The sequence below is a fragment of the Ctenopharyngodon idella genome, chromosome 10 (genome assembly GCF_019924925.1).
Source record: "Ctenopharyngodon idella isolate HZGC_01 chromosome 10, HZGC01, whole genome shotgun sequence".
Lineage (NCBI taxonomy): Eukaryota > Metazoa > Chordata > Actinopteri > Cypriniformes > Xenocyprididae > Ctenopharyngodon > Ctenopharyngodon idella.
Window position 1 is genome coordinate 35,631,855 of NC_067229.1, and position 21,057 is coordinate 35,652,911.

A 21,057-nucleotide genomic window follows, 5' to 3' on the forward strand; every position below is an offset into this window, starting at 1 on the left:
TGAAAGCACTGAATAGATATTAATAAAAAAAAAAGTAAGGGTGACTTTAGAACTCAATATATTGTTTGTTTTCACTATGGCATTTCATAGAGAAAGAGTCGCTCCGACACCAGTATGCTCAGGACACAAAGATGGGCTTTGTGATCAATGCCATCTACTCTATGGCTTACGGCTTGCACGCCATGCAGAAGTCTCTGTGTCCCGGCTATGCAGGCCTCTGTGAAGCCATGCGGCCGATTGATGGAGGTAAACTCTTAGAATTCCTCATGAGGACAAACTTCAGCGGTGTCTCGGGAGAAGTGGTGCTGTTTGATGAGAACGGAGACTCCCCAGGGAGGTAGGAATCTTTCATATTCTGCTCCATTCATAAGTAAGAATGTGCTTCTAAACTCCTTTCAAATAGAATGAAAACAATCTCTCATTGATGTCATTGTGAAGTCCTTTTCAAAAATATCTTCCTTCAGACTGAATGGATATATGGGGAAACCATGTTGATGATTTTAAGAATGACTCTGTTTTCAAATCCATTACATTGCTTTTACATGTGCTTTTCTAGGTATGAGATTATGAACTTTAAACAGATGAGTGAGGAGGACTATAGCTACATCCACGTGGGCAGCTGGGACAACAGTGGGCTGAAGATGGATGACGAGGAGATTTGGGCCAACAGCAGTGCCATCATCAGATCAGTGTGCAGTGATCCCTGTGAAAAAGCTCAGATAAAGGTGAAAAAAGCAGTGAAGGAATATTTTGAAGAGAAAATGTATGTCAGTGTATGTTTTTTTTTTTTTTTTTTTTTTATTTGTTTTGTTTAAAGGCACAATATGTAGTTTTTCGTTGCTAGAGGTTGCTTATTCAAAACAAAGGCATAGCTTGATGACGCCTTGATTTTGCGGGATCATGGGAGGTGTTGTCTTCATGTCTACAGCTGGTGGAAAAGATGACCGCTTCTGGTTCTTCTGGTCATGAGTATGTGGGGTAAAGCAGCGCTGTTTTATCATATTTGATACATTTGTGTGTTGAAAGTTGTTATAATGCTACTCTGTGCGATCGGCTACTATGAGACACTTGTTGCACACTGCAGTAACCTAGATCGATATTAGGCACGGTAAAACATGGTACTCGCGGTAAATCAAGAAAACAAGATTTAAACAATAAGACTTACTGTGTTGAGCTATAACAATGATTAGTTTTCTGTTGATGAATGTATCCAAACAGTTGCTCACCTGTCTAATATAACATATATATTAAAGCCTCTTTAGTGTTTCCATGGTTTCTACAAAACATTGTTTTGTAAAACATGCTACATTGTTCTAGTGGTTTTTGGATATTTTAATCCAAAAATCTTATATATTGTGCCTTTAAGAGTATATGTGCTTATTTGTTATACACTACCATTCAAAAGTTTGGATTCTATAAGATGTTTTTGAAAGAAGTCTCTTATGCTCACCAAGGCTGCATTTATTAAATAAAAAATACAGTAAATCAGTAATATAGTGAAATATTATGACAACTTCAAATAACTTTTTTCTGTTTTAATATGTTTTAAAATGTAATTTATCCCTGTGATGGCAAAGCTGAATTTTCAGCATCATTACTCCAGTCTTCAGAAATTTTTCTAATATGCTGATTTGGTGCTCAAGAAACTTTTTTTAATTACTATCAATGTTGAAAACATTATTTCCACAATATTTTTGTGAAAATCGTAGTATGTTCTTTGATGAATAGAAAGTTAGAAAGAACAGCATTTATTTTTCAAAAAGAAATCTTTAGTAACATTATAAATGTCTTTACTGACACTTTTGATCAATGTAATGCGTCCTTGCTGAATAAAAGTATTAATTTCTAAAGTCATACTGACCCAAACTTTTGAATGGTATATTTTAAATATTAAGATATATAGTATAAATTAATAAATAAGATGTGTATATATAGTATATATTAATATACAAGATGTGTATCTTATTTTAATATATAAGATGTACAATATATATGATGTTTTAAATATTAAGATGTATATTGTATATATTTTAAATATTCAGATGTAATGTATCTTTCTTTTTTTTTTAAAGAAACTTAAACCATAGGTTTTAACCTGATCTTAAATCATGTGGTTTAATAGGAAAGGTGTTTTCTAGTTTTCTAAGCAATCAAAATTTGAATGCTAGACATACAAACTTAAGCGTGAAAAAATCCTTCCTATAATTGCAAATGTCAATATTCACTATTTCACTATTATCATCTAAATTTGGATGTGGAACTTTAAGCACCGACAACACCCTAGCAACTGTATGGCAACCACTCAGAGGTCACCGTGATTTTGCCAAGTAAGACATGTTCCTGGATCAACATATTTTGTTGATCCTGGAACAACATTCCAATCAACCAATCAGATTTGAGGGACAAGTTTACCGTTTGTCAAGTTTAGGCTTGCAACCAGGGTTAGGTGCTTCTACATCAATGTTATTCACCTATCTTTCCCCTCTGATTTTAGGGGTAGGATTAGGTTTAGGGGTAGGAATAGGGTTAAGACTAAATTTTCAGACTGTAATGTTGTTGCAGGATCAACAAAATACGTTGATCCAGGAACATGTCTTACTTGGCAAAATCACGGTGACCACCACTCAAAACACCTTAGTAACCACATAGCAATGCTCTAAAAACCACTTAGAACACTTTATCAACAACATAGAAGCTCAACACCATTGTGGTGGCGGCCCTTGAGAGCAAGCATTTTCTTCACAAAAATCTATAACTATGTTTTGACCGGTCTGTTCTGACCACCTCAGGTTATCCGTAAGGGTGAGGTGAGCTGCTGCTGGACCTGCACTCCGTGTAAAGAAAACGAGTTTGTGTTTGATGAATACACCTGCCGTGCATGTGAGCTTGGATCCTGGCCTACAGATGACCTCACAGGTGATTCTACATCCACTTTGAGAGCAAAATGTTCTTCTTGTATTTCATTTAGAAGTCACAGCCATCTTTTACCCATGATTCTAAAACTCTTAGACCAGCCACATAAGCTTATCATCTTGTACAACAGTGAGTGATATAAGTATCTGGGTCACGGAATAACATAGGAGACCCATTTATCTCTTAGAGCGTTATTTGAGAATCTGGACCATGGCAACTTAATGCCAAAAACAGAGATTTGGACTTGGCGGGGGTCCCCGTCAGAATGTTCCAGAATTGCTGTCAAGCGTAAGCCCCGAAGCAGCAGTCTCTCAGCATGTAGTACATTACTGAGAGCCGAGGCCGCTCTGCTATTCATGCGAGAGCCTGAGTGCCAATTTTCAACATTTAGTAGCAGTTGATTTTCAATTTGACTACCTGTGATTTTGTATTTTTAGATTTTATAACATATTTTTTTTTACAAGGATCTTCAATATAGTTTATGCACTGTACAAAGACTCTGTAGCAAAGATGGTGCACATGTAAATATATAAATATGAAGTGTTCAATGCGGTGGCCATAGTCCCACTTAAAATTAAAACAACCAATCACCTTTTTAAGCTCAAATCTTTTTAAGCTCAAAATATTTTAAGCTTGAGACTTTCGTTCATCTTCAGAACACAAATGAAGATCTTTTTGATGAAATCTGAGAGCTCCATAGACAGCTACGCAACTACCACTTTGACGCTTAGAAAAATTCATAAAGAGATCGTAAAACTAATCCATATGAATTGAGCGGTTTAGTCCAAAATTTCTGAAGAGACACGACTGCTTAATATGATGAACATTTTAAATACAGGCTTTTATTCACATATAAACATTCATCAACTCACACATCAGTTGTGGTAAACGGAAGCTCAAGCATGTTTGCTTGACATTTGAGAACCAATGAGGTTCATTCTCGTGTGTTACTCAGTACGTTTGAGCTTCCGGAGTTTGTTTTTGCGTTTGTTTGTCATCAAAAAGATCTTCATTTATGTTCCGAAGATGAACAAAAGTTTTATGGGTTTGGAACAACATAAGTAATGAAACCTTACTGTAAAGTGTTACTGTTTATACTTGAATATAAGCATTAGTGCATGTGCTTTAACTGGACCAGTCAGTTTTTAGCCTAATTTAAGATTAGGAAGCACAATTTCCGATGAAATTGGTGTCATATTTTATTCCTGATTTGAAACATTATTAAAGTGTACCTTCGACAAACATTTACAGAGATTTTGAAGCATGAATAGCTGCCCGGGGGCAATACAAATATGGCTGCGGATTTCATTGACTTGCCCTAAAGGGACTTTCACAAAAGCCTTTGATAATCATGACCATAACTTTCCAGAGTAGCTCTTTGGTGTGACTAGTTTGAGAATGACAGTGTATCTGACCTGTAAAAAACAAACCAAACCTTCACAGTCTCATCTGATCAACCTCATTAAACGCTATCCAAATCAAGACTCATTCACTGTCTCTTGATGCAAATCGCACATGCTAAATATATCAGCGCTTGTTGATGTCAGCCTGTAATGCATAATGCATGACGCTTGGTTGAACGGATGGTTTTGTTTGTTTTTGCACATTTTTTGTTGTTGTTGTTTATAAAGTTGTACGTTAAGTTTTACTGTGTTATCTGCATAATGATGGATGTTCTCCATATGAGTTTAAATGTCACACATCAGTGATTCTGAATAATCATAGACACTGGCATTATACCAACTTGCTTTTTTTCTTTTCTTTTCTTTTTTGCTTAAGCTGTTTAAAGACCTTTTACAATACTAACAGGATAAAGATACAGGAGGATAGTAAAACATGTTGTCCCCATTCCCCCCCCCCCCCCATCAGATATACACAGTGTACACAAATCTAAATGCATCAACAAACAAAACCAACTAGCTCACTTATGAAAAATAGTGTTTGCACTGCGTATAGATCTTTGTGCGGTATAATTGCAACCCTGAAGTGAAAATATTTTATTTGAAGTTCCAGGGGCAACTTGTAGTAGTGTCTAATTAAGTCTTCTGAAATTCATGTCCCTCAGGCTGTGAGCCAATCCCGGTGCAGTACCTTCTGTGGGGAGATCCTGAGCCTATCGCCGCCGTGGTCTTCGCCTGCCTTGGCCTGCTCGCCACCATCTTCGTCACTTTAGTCTTCATCAGGTTCCACGATACACCGGTGGTGAAGTCCTCCAGCAGGGAGCTGTGCTTCATCATCCTGGCTGGCATCTGTTTGGGGTATCTCTGTACGTTCTGCCTCATCGCCAAGCCGCACGTGGCCTACTGCTATTTGCAAAGGTTAGGCATCGGGCTCTCACCTGCCATGAGCTACTCAGCCCTGGTCACTAAGACCAACCGCATCGCTCGCATCCTTGCGGGCAGCAAGAAGAAGATCTGCACCAAGAAGCCTCGTTTCATGAGCGCCTGTGCCCAACTGGTCATCGCCTTCATCTTGATCCTGATTCAGCTGGGCATCATCGTGGCACTCTTCATCATGGAACCTCCACAAGTGATCTACGACTATCCGTCCATACGCGAGGTGCACCTCATCTGCAACACCACCACGCTCGGAGTGGTGGCGCCGTTGGGCTATAACGGGCTGCTCATCCTCAGCTGCACCTTCTACGCCTTTAAGACCCGTAACGTCCCCGCCAATTTCAACGAGGCCAAATACATCGCGTTCACCATGTACACCACCTGCATTATCTGGCTGGCTTTCGTGCCAATTTATTTCGGTTCAAACTACAAGATAATCACCATGTGTTTCTCCGTTAGCCTCAGCGCCACTACTGCGCTGTGCTGCATGTTTGTGCCCAAAGTCTACATCATGTTGGCCAAACCTGAGAGGAACGTACGCAGCGCTTTCACTACGTCGACAGTTGTGAGGATGCACGTGGGTGACGGGAAAGCTGCCTCGGCCGCTAGCCGGTCTAGCAGCTTGGCTAACCTGTTCAGACGGCGAGGTTCTGGCACAGACACAGTCAGGTCAGTGTTGGAGCAGTGTTATTTTAGTATTATTTATATATTATTGTAGTTTTATTAATATATGGATTTTTATATATTTTTTCAGTTCTCATTTTCTTTTTTTGTTATATGCATTTGTTATTTTTATGTTTTATATATATTACTATTTAGGTGTTTTTATTTCAGTTTTAAACTTAGTTTTTATTTATTTCCTGTTAGTAATTTTAATGATTCAACCTACAACTTTCAGCTAGTAGCCAAGGCAATATTTCTAGTTTATGTTTTTCGTCTAATATTTTATTTTATTTTATTTTATTTTATTATTATTTTTTTACCAAAAATGTTGTGAATAGTTTTAGTTATTAATAATCCTGCAGGTTACAAAGAATTCTTGGTCATAATGATATTATTATTATTATTATTATTATTATTATTATTATTATTATTATTCAGCTCTCTAAAGTGAGTATTGACATCTTTTTCCTTTATGTTTTGAAACTCTTTGGTGTAATTGGATTTACACAGAATGAATTTAGGGATAATGAGGCATGACGTGTCAATTATTTTTTTATGTCAGTTTTGAAAATCCCTATTTTTTCCTCTTTATAATGAGATGATGTGCAGTCACTGCTCTCAAATGCAGAAGCCGCTTCTGACAAAATAAATATATAAATAAAGCTCACATTAAATCTGTTTATCTCTCAGTAATGCCTGCCAAAGGTTTGCTTTTGAGGATGAAAATGAGTTTAGACTGAAAATGAATCAACTCCCCAACTGAGCATATTTTAGAGCACATTAAAAAAAAGCCAATATTCCCCTCGAAAGAGAAAAAGAGCCCCAACCAATTACCCTGTCTGCCTGTGAATCATTCCTGGAGCAACTTCGGAGTTTCGTGCATGTGGGTCGATGGGTCCCCAGGTGAATTAGGAGAACTGAAGTTAGAGATTTCCTGTCTGACATACAGGACTGGATGAGGGTGGTAATTGCACTTGGAATGGATGGATTTGGATGGATAATGGTAGGGTCAGTTCTCTCTTGCCTTTAGCTGTAATGTTACACACTAACAAGGGCGTAGCAGCCGTGTGTGTGTAGGGGGGGAGAGTCCCTCTTCGTTTCTTGGTGATTCTGTGCCCTGCATAAATCCATACCAAAGAGTCCATAAATTCAGTCTCAATTTCTCAGTTTTGGGAAGGTCATTAGTTGCTTAACATGATATATGCTAGCTTGTCCTGTAGCATTTTTTCTATGACAATTACAGTAAGTCACCTACGATCATCACACAGACAAAAGTGAGTACATCCCGCAGGGCAGTATTCCAACATGATAACGACCCCAAACACACCTCCAAGACGACCACTGCCTTGCTAAAGAATGTCTCCAGACCCTATTGAGCATCTGTGGGGCATCCTCAAACAGAAGGTGGAGGAGCGCAAGGACTCTAACATCCACCAGCTCCGTGATGTCGTCGTGGAGGAGTGGAAGAGGACTCCAGTGGCAACCTGTGAAGCTCTGGTGAACTGCATGCCCAAGAGGGTTAAGGCAGTGCTGGAAAATAATGGTGGCCACACAAAATATTGACACTTTGGGCCCAATTTGGACATTTTCACTTAGGGGTGTACTCACTTTTGTGGTCAGCGGTTTAGACATTAATGGCTGTGTGTTGAGTTATTTTGAGGGGACAGCAAATTTACACTGTTATACAAGCTGTACACTCACTACTTTACATTGTAGCAAAGTGTCATTTCTTCAGTGTTGTCACATGAAAAGTTATAATAAAATATTTACAAAAATGTGAGGGGTGTACTCACTTCTGTGAGATACTGTATATTATTTTTATTTGCAGATTTGATCAAATATATTATTTTGATTTTATATATATAAATATATATATATATATATATATATATTATTTATATATATACACATATATACATATATACATACATACATACATACAGGTGCTGGTCATACAATTAGAATATCATCAAAAAGTTGATTTATTTCACTAATTCCATTCAAAAAGTGAAACTTGTATATTATATTCATTCATTACACACAGACTGATATATTTCAAATGTTTATTTCTTTTAATTTTGATGATTATAACTGACAACTAAGGAAAATCCCAAATTCATTATCTCAGAAAATTAGAATATTACTTAAGACCAATACAAAGAAAGGATTTTTAGAAATCTTGGCCAACTGAAAAGTATGAACATGAAAAGTATGAGCATGTACAGCACTCAATACTTAGTTGGGGCTCCTTTTGCCTGAATTACTGCAGCAATGCGGCGTGGCATGGAGTCGATCATTCTGTGGCACTGCTCAGGTGTTATAAGAGCCCAGGTTGCTCTGATTGTGGCCTTCAGCTCTTCTGCATTGTTGGGTCTGGCATATCGCATCTTCCTCTTCACAATACCCCATAGATTTTCTATGGGGTTAAGGTCAGGCGAGTTTACTGGCCAATTAAGAACAGGGATACCATGGTCCTTAAACCAGGTACTGGTAGCTTTGGCACTGTGTGCAGGTGCCAAGTCCTGTTGGAAAATGAAATCTGCATCTCCATAAAGTTGGTCAGCAGCAGGAAGCATGAAGTGCTCTAAAACTTCCTGTTATACGGCTGCGTTGACCTTGGACCTCAGAAAACACAGTGGACCAACACCAGCAGATGACATGGCACCCCAAACCATCACTGACTGTGGAAACTTTACACTGGACCTCAAGCAACGTGGATTGTGTGCCTCTCCTCTCTCCCTTCAGACTCTGGGACCCTGATTTCCAAAGAAAATGCAAAATTTACTTTCATCAGAGAACATAACTTTGGACCACTCAGCAGCAGTCCAGTCCTTTTTGTCTTTAGCCCAGGCGAGACGCTTCTGACGCTGTCTGTTGCTCAAGAGTGGCTTGACACAAGGAATGCGACAGCTGAAACCCATGTCTTGCATACGTCTGTGCGTAGTGGTTCTTGAAGCACTGACTCCAGCTGCAGTCCACTCTTTGTGAATCTCCCCCACATTTTTGAATGGGTTTTGTTTCACAATCCTCTCCAGGGTGTGGTTATCCCTATTGCTTGTACACTTTTTTCTACCACATCTTTTCCTTCCCTTCGCCTCTCTATTAATGTGCTTGGACACAGAGCTCTGTGAACAGCCAGCCTCTTTTGCAATGACCTTTTGTGTCTTGCCCTCTTTGTGCAAGGTGTCAATGGTCGTCTTTTGGACAACTGTCAAGTCAGCAGTCTTCCCCATGATTGTGTAGCCTACAGAACTAGACTGAGAGACCGTTTAAAGGCCTTGCAGGTGTTTTGAGTTAATTAGCTGATTAGAGTGTGGCACCAGGTGTCTTCAATATTGAACCTTTTCACAATATTCTAATTTTTTGAGATACTGAATTTGGGATTTTCCTTAGTTGTCAGTTATAATCATCAAAATTAAAAGAAATAAACATTTGAAATATATCAGTCTGTGTGTAATGAATGAATATAATATACAAGTTTCACTTTTTGAATGGAATTAGTGAAATAAATCAACTTTTTGATGATAGTCTAATTATATGACCAGCACCTGTATGTATATGTGTGTGTGTGTGTGTGTGTGTATATATGTGTATATATATATATATATATATATATATTAAAAAACATTTAATTACGGTGAAAAATAAACATTTTGTATGTAATGTGTATTTATGTATAATTAATCACTCAAATACTCATTGCTGTTTTCTTTCCACAGTTCCAATGGCAAAACCGTGACCTGGGCACAGAACGAGAGAACTTACAGGCCAAACCTGTGGAAGCGGATCTCAATCCACATTAAGAAAAAGGAAGAGGCCAACCAGACGGCCATTATTAAGCCCTTCTCAAAGGGCTGTGATCGGCCGCCAGACACCGGGGTGAAGCTGGCATACGACGGGTCTCAGAAAAACCAGCGCTACCCTGTAGCCTACCACCCCCGGACCCCTTCTCCGCTGCCGACCGTGTGTCAGCGACCTCCGCTGCAGCGATGCGAAGTGGAAGAGCGTGATGAAGAGCGTACGGCAGTGGTGACTATACCCTCATATCTGACGGAGCGCTTGCATCATGGCGGCCCGCCCCAGACCTCCATCATGGATCAGATCAGCTGTGTGGTCAGTCGGTTCACCGCGAACATCAGTGAGCTCAACAGCATGATGCTGCCCGGGTCACCGCCGGGAGCAGCCGTGAATACCACCGCCCCGGTCCCTAGACCCTGCTCCCCCTCTTTCCGTCTCCACCCGCAAGAAAGGCCGCATCCCACCACCGTCACCACCTACGCAGATGTGGTGGCCGTAGCAAACACCAACCCTCGTTCCGCGGTCGGCATCACCGGAGGCATCATCGCCGGTGGGAGTAGCAGGGCTTCACCGGCCAGCCTTTTTGACAGCACCTACGACTCCTCGTGTGCGGTCAGGACCACTGATTTTGAGGATCTGGGCGCCTTGACACCACCTTCTCCATTCAGAGACTCCTCCGTGGACTCGGTCAGCGAGTCTCCCACATCGCCAGCCTCAGAGCTGCCGTTGTGTGAGCCCTGCTCCCCGATATACGACCAGCTGATGCTTCGGCACTACAGCCAGAGCTCCTCTTCACTCTGAGAGATTATTTGGAGCACAGGAAGGAGACTGAGAGGCAACTACTGAGAGCGTGCATCTGCTTAGATTGCAAAACCCAGCTGTAAATGTCAAGAAGTGTAAACTCTTAATATAGAAGCACTCGCTGAGGACGTTTTATGGTGCTTGGAATCCAGCCTGTCCTCAAAATCCCGAACTGCGTAGGGAAAGGCACTTCACCAAACTGCTTTTCAGATAATTAAGGATGTACTTGATATGCTCTCGTGCACCAAAGCGCTCTGACAAAGTTTATGATCCTTCTTGGCAAGAAGTTACTGATGTTGGTCAGTCTGTAGACTGGAAGATTTAATTACATTCCAATGACGTCAATCTACACAGGTGTGTAAAATAACAAAACTCCTGCTCCAATTGATGTCATTTTTATCTCTCCTGTTGCCTGTCAGCAAGATGCCTGAACGTCTTGCACGGTTCTTCACATACAACGGAAGTACAAGTGTTTGAATATAGGACCAAGTTGAGCCTTTGAGCGCAAAGCAGTTTGTTTAAATATTGGTCATTTTCTTTATTACCCTAGCTTAGAGGTTGCATGTTGTGCCACTTTATAGAACTCATAAAAATAATATCTATTATTATATTTTTCATAATAAATCAAATAGAAGGAATGTAAGGGCAAGTTTATTTAGATACTGAAGAAATCTGACACTTTAACATAGTATTGTCTTTCAGATGACTGGATTTATTAATTTATATAAACATGTCCCAGTATTACTTGAAGTATTTAGTGAATAATCACTTTAATTTGAGACATGGAATTTGAAATTTGAGGAAATTATTTAAACTAAGAGGAGATACAAGAAAACTCAACTATTTACACGACCATTAAAGGGTTTGGGGTCAGTATGGGTTTCCTTTAAAGAAATTAATACTTTTATTCTGCAAGGATGCATTAAATCTAAAGTGACAGTAAAGACTTTTACATTGTTGCAAAATAAATCTGTTTTAAATAAATGCTGTTATTTTGAGCTTTCTGTCCTGAAAAAAAAGATCTTGGTTTCATAAATATGAAGCAGCACAACTGTTTTCAACATTAATAATAAGAAGAAATGCTTATCGGAACGAAGGGTCATGTGACACTGAAGACTGGAATAATTCCTGCTGAAAATTCAGCTTTGGCATCACATGTACACTGCCTTCATTGTATTAACTAAATTTTTTAATTTCAGTGAACTCAAATTTTTAGGGCAACCAGGTAACTTACTTTTTTAAGTTAAACCAACAATTTTTTTACAGAGTATAAATTGCATTTTAAAATATATTATTATTTTAAATTGTAATAATATTTCACAATATTACTGTATTTTTGATTAGATAAATGCAGCCTTGGTGAGCACAAGAGACTTCTTTTAAAAGCATTAAAAAATTCTTACTGACCCCAAATTTTGAACAGTAATGTAAGTTAACAAGTGATTTATACATAAAGCAATATATAAGAATGCAAGGCCTATTACAACAAATATAATTATATGATTTACAAATCATTTCCTTTTTTTAATCCACTCAGGCTTTTGTTCTAAATACATAAATACAGTAGATGAGCCAAAAACAAATTGTCATTACACTGTGGACATGATTCTTACACAGGGCATTACAGTTTTTGTTGATAAACCATATTAAAGTCTCCCATTAAAGATAAGATTTTTTGTATGAACTTTATGAACTAATTTAAGCTAAAATGCTCAGACTTAGTAGGAACGCACATTGTACCTACCAACAGACTATTCTTTTAATCAATGTGCAATATTCTTCTTGAATAGGTGTAATGTAATAAGGTCATGTTTGCATGCAGAACAGTGCCATTAGCTAAAATAAGTGCTTAATGTTCTTTTGAGAACTTTTGTACGTTTTCTAAAAGTCTTTTGCATTTTTCGCTCTTTGCCTTTTCTGACAAGATGTTCATAGAATGTAGATTTCGACCGTGTGTGATGTATTTTTCTACTAAATATTTGTGCTGATTCAATATGATGGTCATAGTGGATTAAGCTTTGTGACAGTGGGACGAATGTAGCTTGCAATATTTCTGTTACTTGGAGGTTTTATTTATGATGTGGATAAGTCTTTTTTATTTCTCTTCAAAGTGTGTAAAAATATTGATTTTACCTGAGTGTTATTAAAGGGGGCTCAATTACAAATGTTTCTCTCTTTTTAATTTAATCATTTAAAAAAAAATAATCAGGGTGAATACTTGGAGTATTGAGGTATTTGGAGATGCTGTGCTCCAAGGCTGGAGTTTGCGTGGTTGTGTTATTTTCACAGTTTCCATGATTAAGTGTGGAATGCAGTTCCACCCCCTCTTTCGTCTCTTCCTTTATGAACTTCTCTCGCTCTCTCTCTTTATGTGGACAGTACATACATGATAGATAGATAGACAGACAGACAGGCTGATTGATAAACAGATAGATAGATAGATAGATAGATAGATAGATAGATAGATAGATAGATAGATAGATAGATAGATAGATAGACAGGCAGATGGATAAACAGATAGATAGATAGATAGATAGATAGATAGATAGACAGGCAGATGGATAAACAGATAGATAGATAGATAGATAGACAGACAGACAGACATAGACAGACAGATAGATAGATAAACAGACAGACAGACAGACAGATTTATTTCCTCTTGAGTAAACGTTGAATGACAGGAAATCGTGCCCACATGAGCAAACAGAGCTTGTCTGACAGCTGGTCACAAGTTTCTCCACGCCCTGGGCGGTGCCAGTTTAAGTTCAATGACAGATGACTAGGTAGTGTGATAATCTCCGGACACACACGTCCTCAGCGATGCATAGCAATCAGAAAGAGCATTTATTCAAAATCCTTGTCATCGGTGATTTGGGAGTAGGGAAGACCAGCATCATCAAACGGTATGTGCATCAGACGTACTCCACTAACTACAGAGCGACTATCGGGGTGGATTTTGCGCTCAAAGTTCTCAACTGGGACTCAGAGACGGTCCGGCTGCAGCTGTGGGACATCGCAGGTAAGAGAAAGTAGGCTACAGCAGTGTGTCAAAGCTAAGGAGACACAATCGTGTCAGCATTATTAAACATGCTGAAATGCGAGAATGAACAAAGTGCATTGTTTTGAAGTACCTAACAACTTAACTCAAGTGATGGAGTTTATTCCGTTTACTCACTAGCCTAAATATTAATGTAACATAATGTCCTTCAAAATAGTTACTGTTAATAAAACTTTGAGAGCCTGTCTTTAGGTTAACTCTCTGTAAATAAATAAATAAATACACACATACATACTATGAAAGCGACTCTACGTAAAATTGTACACTGCAATACTAGGCTATTAGTAATTTTAATGGAAAATAATTTAATAGTTTTTGTATTGAGTACACTTATTGGATAAAATATATATATATTTTTTTTAAATATTATTTATAATATTTATTTATTAAGCATAATTTTAAACTATTGTTTAAGTATTTTATAAGTAGGCATGGGCAAGGCGCCTATAATTGATAGAAAAATTCCCTGCGTGACAATTCCACTTGTTTAGAATGTATAGCCTAAAACTTTCACTTTTTTCGTTGTTTAATAGCTTAAATATACAATTTGATATTTTGTTAACAGCCTGTACAATTAGGAACTTTAAAATAAATCCACTAAAATGTAGGCCTATAGTTTTACCGTAAATAAATTAGTTATTTTGCCTGTGGTTGTGGTTACGTGGAATACTGATCCGTAAAACCTTAGTGCAGCTCAATTTCAATATCAGATTAGTCCATTACGGCTTAACGACGTTAAATTTAATGTTAGTTGATCTTATTCTGCAGCAAAATGCGTAGCCTACCCAAACCAGAAGTCTATGTTCCCTTCTATGTTTATCGTCCTCCTCACGTGCCAAGCACGCGCAGCTTAAAGAACTCGTTTTCCGCGTGCCCGCATGGAAAGGTCTCATGTGAGAGAGATTGAGAGATAAAGCACGCGGATGACATTGTGGGAAAATCTCTGTAAGCAAACCACGGGTAGGTGTACTTCCATCACTTAGGCTACTGTTGAGAGATGAGATGAGAATCAAACATGGAAACCCAATGTAGACGTTTACAAAAAAAAGTTTAACAGTCCTAATTTATTAGTTTCCGCCAAAATACCATGGTACAATTATTCTTATTACTGTTAAACCATAATATATTAACAAGTCAATCAGTATATGAAGCTTTTACAACTCTGTCATTGTGTTTGTTTGCACCACTCTAGTTGTAGTAACAATAACCATAGTAACAATGGTATTTTCATGGTACATTTTTGTAAATAAAATAGCACACTTATCCAAAACAACAACAAACACTTTTGTGAGAAAGTCTGCCTTACTTAAGATAATTAATAGCAGTAACAGCAGCACAGTAATTGACAATGCATTGTTAAACTAATAGATTAAACTCATTCTAAACTAGATGAATTTAAAGGTTTGTTCTTCATTATTAATGTCGCAGTAGGTTATAGTGATCTTCCTGACATGACTCAGCAGTCATACATACAGTCATAAACTCCTTGTGAGCTTCATAAACTCCTCATTGCTGCCCAGGAAGTCATCAGACATACAATTTCATGAAGTGAAACATGCTGAGGTCATTGTTAGTGACTAATAGCTTTCTCTGAAAGCACACACATTTTGTCAAGTTGTCAGGTTAGGTGACCGTAACAATTTATTAATGGGAATTTCGCACTGTTTCATCAAATTTCAATCAGTGATAGCAGTAAGACCAGCACGTCTGAAAACTCAAATTTTCAAGTGCAAATGACTTCATAAACACATTAAGTAAAAAATTCCATTGTTCATAATTCACTGCTATTGTTGTATAACACCTGTGTAATATCTCAAAAGCCCATATGGATTAACAAAACCAATACAGCATCTTGTATTTTGTGGTCCATCAAGTGTGAAGCAGACTGCTGTCAAACCCATGGAGATCAACACGCACCTCCTGATTCTAATTTTGAATAAATAACAGAACAAACTGAAAGAAACAGCTGTCCTAGGGAATGTTGTGTAATGTTGGCAGCGGAGAAGAGTGGCTGCATTCAGAGTCAGACAAGAGAAAGGCGCGCAGATGGAATGTGCCATTAGCTGGAAAAATAAGTAGTAATGAGCATATTCGACTGAATAAGAAGAACTGGAAAGTTTGCTGTGGATACTGCTCAGAACGATACACATTGCTGGAAATTACACAATGAATTGTATAAAGTCATGTGTTTTTGTTCAGTAGATTCAATATACTAAACATAATCATGCCAAATTTATCTTGGCACAGGGTTTTTCTTAGAATTTGAGAGTGTCTGGCAAGTAGTGCTAAAATATTTTACTGTGTTCAAACGTTTGGGGTCAGTAAGCTTTGCATCACAGGAATAAATTACATTTCAAATATATTAAAATATAAAACAGGTATTTTGAACTGTAAATAATTATTTTACAAACTAACTGTTTTTGCTGTATTTTTGATCACATAAATGTAGTCTTGGTGAGACTTTAACATTAAATAATCTTACCGACCCCAAACTTTTGAACAGGACTGTATATCTGTGTTGCATTTGGCTTGTTGTGTTGTACTTTTCCCAATTGTTCTGTACCTTTTTTTTTTCCCTCTCCATCTGCACTGGAAGGTCAGGAGAGGTTCGGGAACATGACGCGGGTTTATTACCGGGAGGCCATGGGGGCGTTCATTGTTTTTGATGTTACCAGACCCACCACATTTGAGGCAGTCTCCAAATGGAAGGAGGATCTGGACTCAAAATTAATACTTTCAAATGGCCAGAGTGTCGCCACAGTACTCCTGGCCAATAAGTGCGACCAAAATAGAGACTTTCTGACTAACAACGGCCTGAAAATGGACCAGTACTGCAAGGAGAATGGATTTGTGGGCTGGTTTGAGACATCTGCTAAGGTAAGGTGTAGCATTTTGCTATGATTTTAGATAGAGCAACAGCAATGACAGAGAATGTTTTTGTTTACATTTACAAAAAAATGTAGAGAACCATGGTATAGTGATGGTTTTAGATGCTAATACCATGGTAATTGTATATATGCCATTGTACTATATTCATGTTTTCAAGAGACGTTTTTGGACATGGTATCAATACTGTTTTGCATGTATTCTTTGGAGTGCCATGTAAATACCATGGTTTATGAATATATGAATCATTCTCTACAATGTTAAATATCAAATACCATGGTTTTACCATCTGTTTACACCACGGTACCAGGGTACCGCCACAGTAACAGCGTTTCACTTTTTCAATTCAATAGAAATGTTAGAATTTATATTGGTCCTTTTGGTGCGAATAGCACGCAAAAGCACGGTTTTGTATTTGCAGGTGTATTTGTCACCAACAATACATGTATTCCACTTTTGAAGATGTCAGGAGGGTTACCAACACACAAAGAGATTTTTTTTAGGTTGCCACGTGATGTCGACATGGCAGCCACCATTAGCCGAGACCACCTTTATGTACAATAAAATAGCTTTTCTAGCCTGCTGACAGCAGACTAACAAATATCTTTTGACAGAACTTGTATTGTCAGAACCTTTAGTGCTTGATTAAAGCTCTGATTGAAGCTTATTAATATTTGCACGCTAATTACACCTGCCACTCACATGCAGAGCAGTTGCTGAGGGAAACGGGAGAATGGACTTTTGGTACACTGGGGCCATCTCATTAAATCCAATTGAGATGTTTCAAAGGCATATATATATTTATTTATTTCGTTTATTTTAGCACCTCTATCCATTCATCCTTAATGAAGAGTCCAACCAGTCTTAAATTAACCTCCAGCTATGAGCATTTTCATGGGTTTTAATAATTCATTACTGTTCCCAGGTCAAGTTCAATGGGAGATGAGATCAAACACAATCTCCTTCCCGAAATATCAAACCGAACATTTTGAAAACTGGTCGTCAAAAAAAAGTTTAATGTATGTTCTTTCTCTCTCTCCAAATGTAAGGAAAACCTCAACATTACCGAAGCTTCCAACTTCCTAGTGAAACACATAATTGCCAGTGAGAACGATATCCTGAAATCAGTGGTTCCAGATACCATCTCTCCTCAGCTCAACTCTGATAAAGAAATGACCTGTTCTGCATGTTTCAAACCTTGAGAGGAGGTGGCAACAAAGTATGGCAGCAGCATTGGACTGAAGAGGATGTAGATCTAAACATCAGAATCCCTCTGATTCCAGCACTATGGTCGACCAACGAAAGTCGCAACCACTAGAAAGATCTGTCTGTTAGTTACACCTGTCTACAGCATTAAACTACAGACACTTTGAGCTTGCACACAAAGTAAATGTATTCATGTTTGAAGCTGCACCTTATGTTTTTTGTGAGTGAATTAAGTGAGTCTTTTTGTGTTCTGTCTAACAAAAACCTGGGGAGTTCTGGACTAGCATGCTTGACTGCACAAGGTGAGAGAGGAGAACTTATTTCTGTCAGACAGACAGATGGCTGATTATGCTTTCAGAAACAGGAGTGTTTCATCAGTATGTGCACCATAATATAGTTGTTGTTTCTGGTTCTTGTGGACTGTTTTAATAACCCCAGCGTCAAATGAAAACGTGCAAAACCCCATCAAGATATTTTCAGAACCGATTTGCATCTGCATTTCAGTCTAAATTCCTGACTAAACTCACTAAAAAGTTTTAAAGACATTTTAGTTTTTCTTTCACTTAAAAAAAAAAAAAAAAAAGCAAATATAAATAATGGCTCTATGCGCTTCTCCATATGTAGTTATGTCACAGTAATGAATCAGGATTTACTACTTGCTAGTTGGTGGCAGGTGGTATTTGTGGGAGGTACATTCTCACTCTAGAGAGCATTTGATTGGACAAAAATCTGTGTAGCGCAGGATGAGTCATACATTTTTTGCTTCAGATTTCTCATCAGAGGCAACTGCTCATTTCAAAAGCTAAAAGTTGGTTTTGTTAAAATTCACCATATTTATTTTCTAAATGCATGGTATTCATCTTATTCTTAACAATTCATCCATGCGTGTTTCAATGACATCGTAATTTTTATCAAAATGTCATAGCACGATCTTCCGGTGAAACGACATACTTCTTTCTGGTGATGTATGCCAGACTTTTTTCAATCGTTTACCCAGCTTAAACCCCGCCCCTTTCTTACAATTGATTGCACACTTGCATTCAGATCTGCCTCCATCCAATCAACAACCAATGGATAGAACCAAGTCCCCGCCCTACCTTCTTTTTCTTTTTAAATAATCTGTTACACTTGGATAATATACATCACAATACAGAAAAAAAGATCTGTCTTCCGTTTTATCTCAACTTGAATGTTTAGGAGTTCACTACCATATAAGCTGGAAACATGGACTTAGAGCTTAAATTTTTTATATTTATGTGGGGTGTTTAGACCAGTTCACTATGATATTCTGTAGTATGCTTATTTTACCATCCTTTATATTGACACTGTTAATGGACTGGCATGCTAAGATAAATACTATTTTATGAGATTTTTATTGTTTTAATTTATGGGATCTGAACTTGCATCCTGTAATACCATGTCTAGAGTGTTTATAATAAAGCTAAATGTCTATTAAATGTTTAGAGTAGCTATTTCAAACTGTATCGCCTTAAATACCCTGGCCCTTCTACTGCCATCCTTCCATTTCATCCCTTTTTCACTCCTTTTTCACTCTCTGCATCTCACATTTCCTTTGCAGTGATTCAGTGTATGACTCATTGACATTATATAAATCTCCCATGATTCCCTACATCACTGTGCTTTATTCAAATCCTTTAATGTGTATATTGATCTACAGCCTTTCCATATCCATCTGCACCTGCTGCAAACACAGTTTTTATTCTCAGATAGTATTTGTCTATGTGGGAGGTGTTGTATTATTAGGGATTGTATTGTATCATTAAATAAGTGTTTGTGAGCCATTTTGTCGAGACGTTGTTAGTTTTTTCAAAGTATAAAGAAACACTGAATTATGAAAGTCTGTTTTGTAAGGTTTTGCAGTATAATGTAACAAACATTTTTTATGCTATGTCAAATATTCACATGAAAAATGTGTGGTATAATGTCTGTAGAGTGAAATAAAATCTCTTGTTTTGTTGACTGAATTTTCATTCTTACAGGATTAGCATTATTAACATAAGAGTTATCATCACCAATTATATTTAAGTGCATGTACAACAACATAAACGTGATCTCTCAGGTGGAATAACTAGCTGAGGGAAGGCTAGACAAATTACAGCCTTGTAGTTATTTTCCCACCTATATTCAACTCTAGTGTTATCACCATGACAACTGCATGCTTTTTTTTTTTTTTTTTGCATCCAAGCCTCTGAAGGCTGTACTTTTGTGTTTTGATTCTTTATAGAGAATGAGAAGGTACTTCATACCAGGTTCCTGGAAATCCTTACGAATGCCCAAAATTCAGAGAATTCACTCAGAGCACACAGACTCAATTGATAATGGACCAAGCACTCAGTTTTTCTATAGTTCACCAAGTTTTGTTCAGAATGAGGATTGTAGCGAGTGTTGAGTTCATTTATTTGCCATGCAAGCAAGATGTTGATGGGTGAGGACACCAGCACTCTGAGAACCTTTGTGTCCTCTTAATGGACCTCATGACTGCATCTGCTTTTCTCACAGGAATTGGATTTGACTACCACAGGTTTCTGGAAATCACACAGACTTGCTCAGTCACATGAGTGCCATTACTTAGTTAGTACATAAGAGCGTACGGAAGATGAGAGATGAAAAGTAAGGTACTATTATTCTCAATGACTCTTCAAACTAGCTTGAGATATTCTAAACATAATTTTTGCAAAGACTCTCCAAGCTGACGAGTTACTTGGTATCTATTATTATTTCTGTTAGTCACAATGATGCAGTTATTCTAAAAGTAATGTCGAACTGAAACTGGGCATTAAAAAAGAAATGTAGTTGAGCTGAACAGAATTCACTGGACATAACTTGCAAAATGACAGTGTATGATGATTCTTAGATTAGGTAATTAATTATATTTTACAGTTTACTTACTGTTCTAAAGTTCTACAACTCACAACTTTCAAGAACACAAAACTTTTAAGTTTTTATATTTTAAGTCGAACCAACAAGCATAACAGGTGAGTTGGATGTAAGGTGGGAATTTTGAGTCGTTCGAATGACTTGAATATTTTAATCCATTCACCAAAAAGATTAATTTGTTTACTGATTTGTTTGTATGTGTATGTGAGATGTATAAGGCAATTCGAGTGTGTCTTTTATGTGTAATTAACGAGTCATTGAATCATTCGCTGATTGAATGACCAGTTGTTTTATGCATTTACCATTTTTTTACACATTTTTTTCTATGAAGAATATCTCGTTTAGTGCCACTCCGAATCTCATTCATACGTATGCTATTGGCTCAATCATCAGTCTTTGAAAGCGAGAAAGCGGTCACCCAGTTAAAAGGGACAGTTGAACGAACGATTCATCCGCTCAAAAACTATTTCGTTCATGTATCACCACTGTTTTTTGTCT

The 21,057-nt window shown here is 37.6% G+C and overlaps 2 protein-coding genes across 3 annotated transcripts in view; both read left to right on the forward strand.

The window, feature by feature from the left end:
• grm5a (glutamate receptor, metabotropic 5a) overlaps positions 1-12,663 on the forward strand; it is a 34,905-nt gene extending 22,242 nt beyond the window's left edge. For both annotated transcript variants that reach the window (XM_051909703.1, XM_051909702.1), the window contains 5 exons: positions 91-337; positions 557-725; positions 2,790-2,916; positions 4,979-5,918; positions 9,632-12,663. In XM_051909703.1, coding sequence (XP_051765663.1) covers positions 91-337; positions 557-725; positions 2,790-2,916; positions 4,979-5,918; positions 9,632-10,511 — 2,363 coding nt within the window. In that variant the 3' untranslated portion in view covers positions 10,512-12,663. The remainder of the gene's footprint in view (positions 1-90; positions 338-556; positions 726-2,789; positions 2,917-4,978; positions 5,919-9,631) is intronic.
• Positions 12,664-13,119: 456 nt separating this feature from the next.
• Positions 13,120-19,641, forward strand: rab38b (RAB38b, member of RAS oncogene family). Its single transcript, XM_051911068.1, has 3 exons — positions 13,120-13,530; positions 16,166-16,446; positions 17,505-19,641. The coding sequence occupies exons 1-3, from the start codon at positions 13,332-13,334 to the stop codon at positions 17,655-17,657; spliced, it is 633 nt and encodes a 210-aa protein (XP_051767028.1). The 5' UTR covers positions 13,120-13,331; the 3' UTR covers positions 17,658-19,641.
• Positions 19,642-21,057: the final 1,416 nt, after the last annotated feature.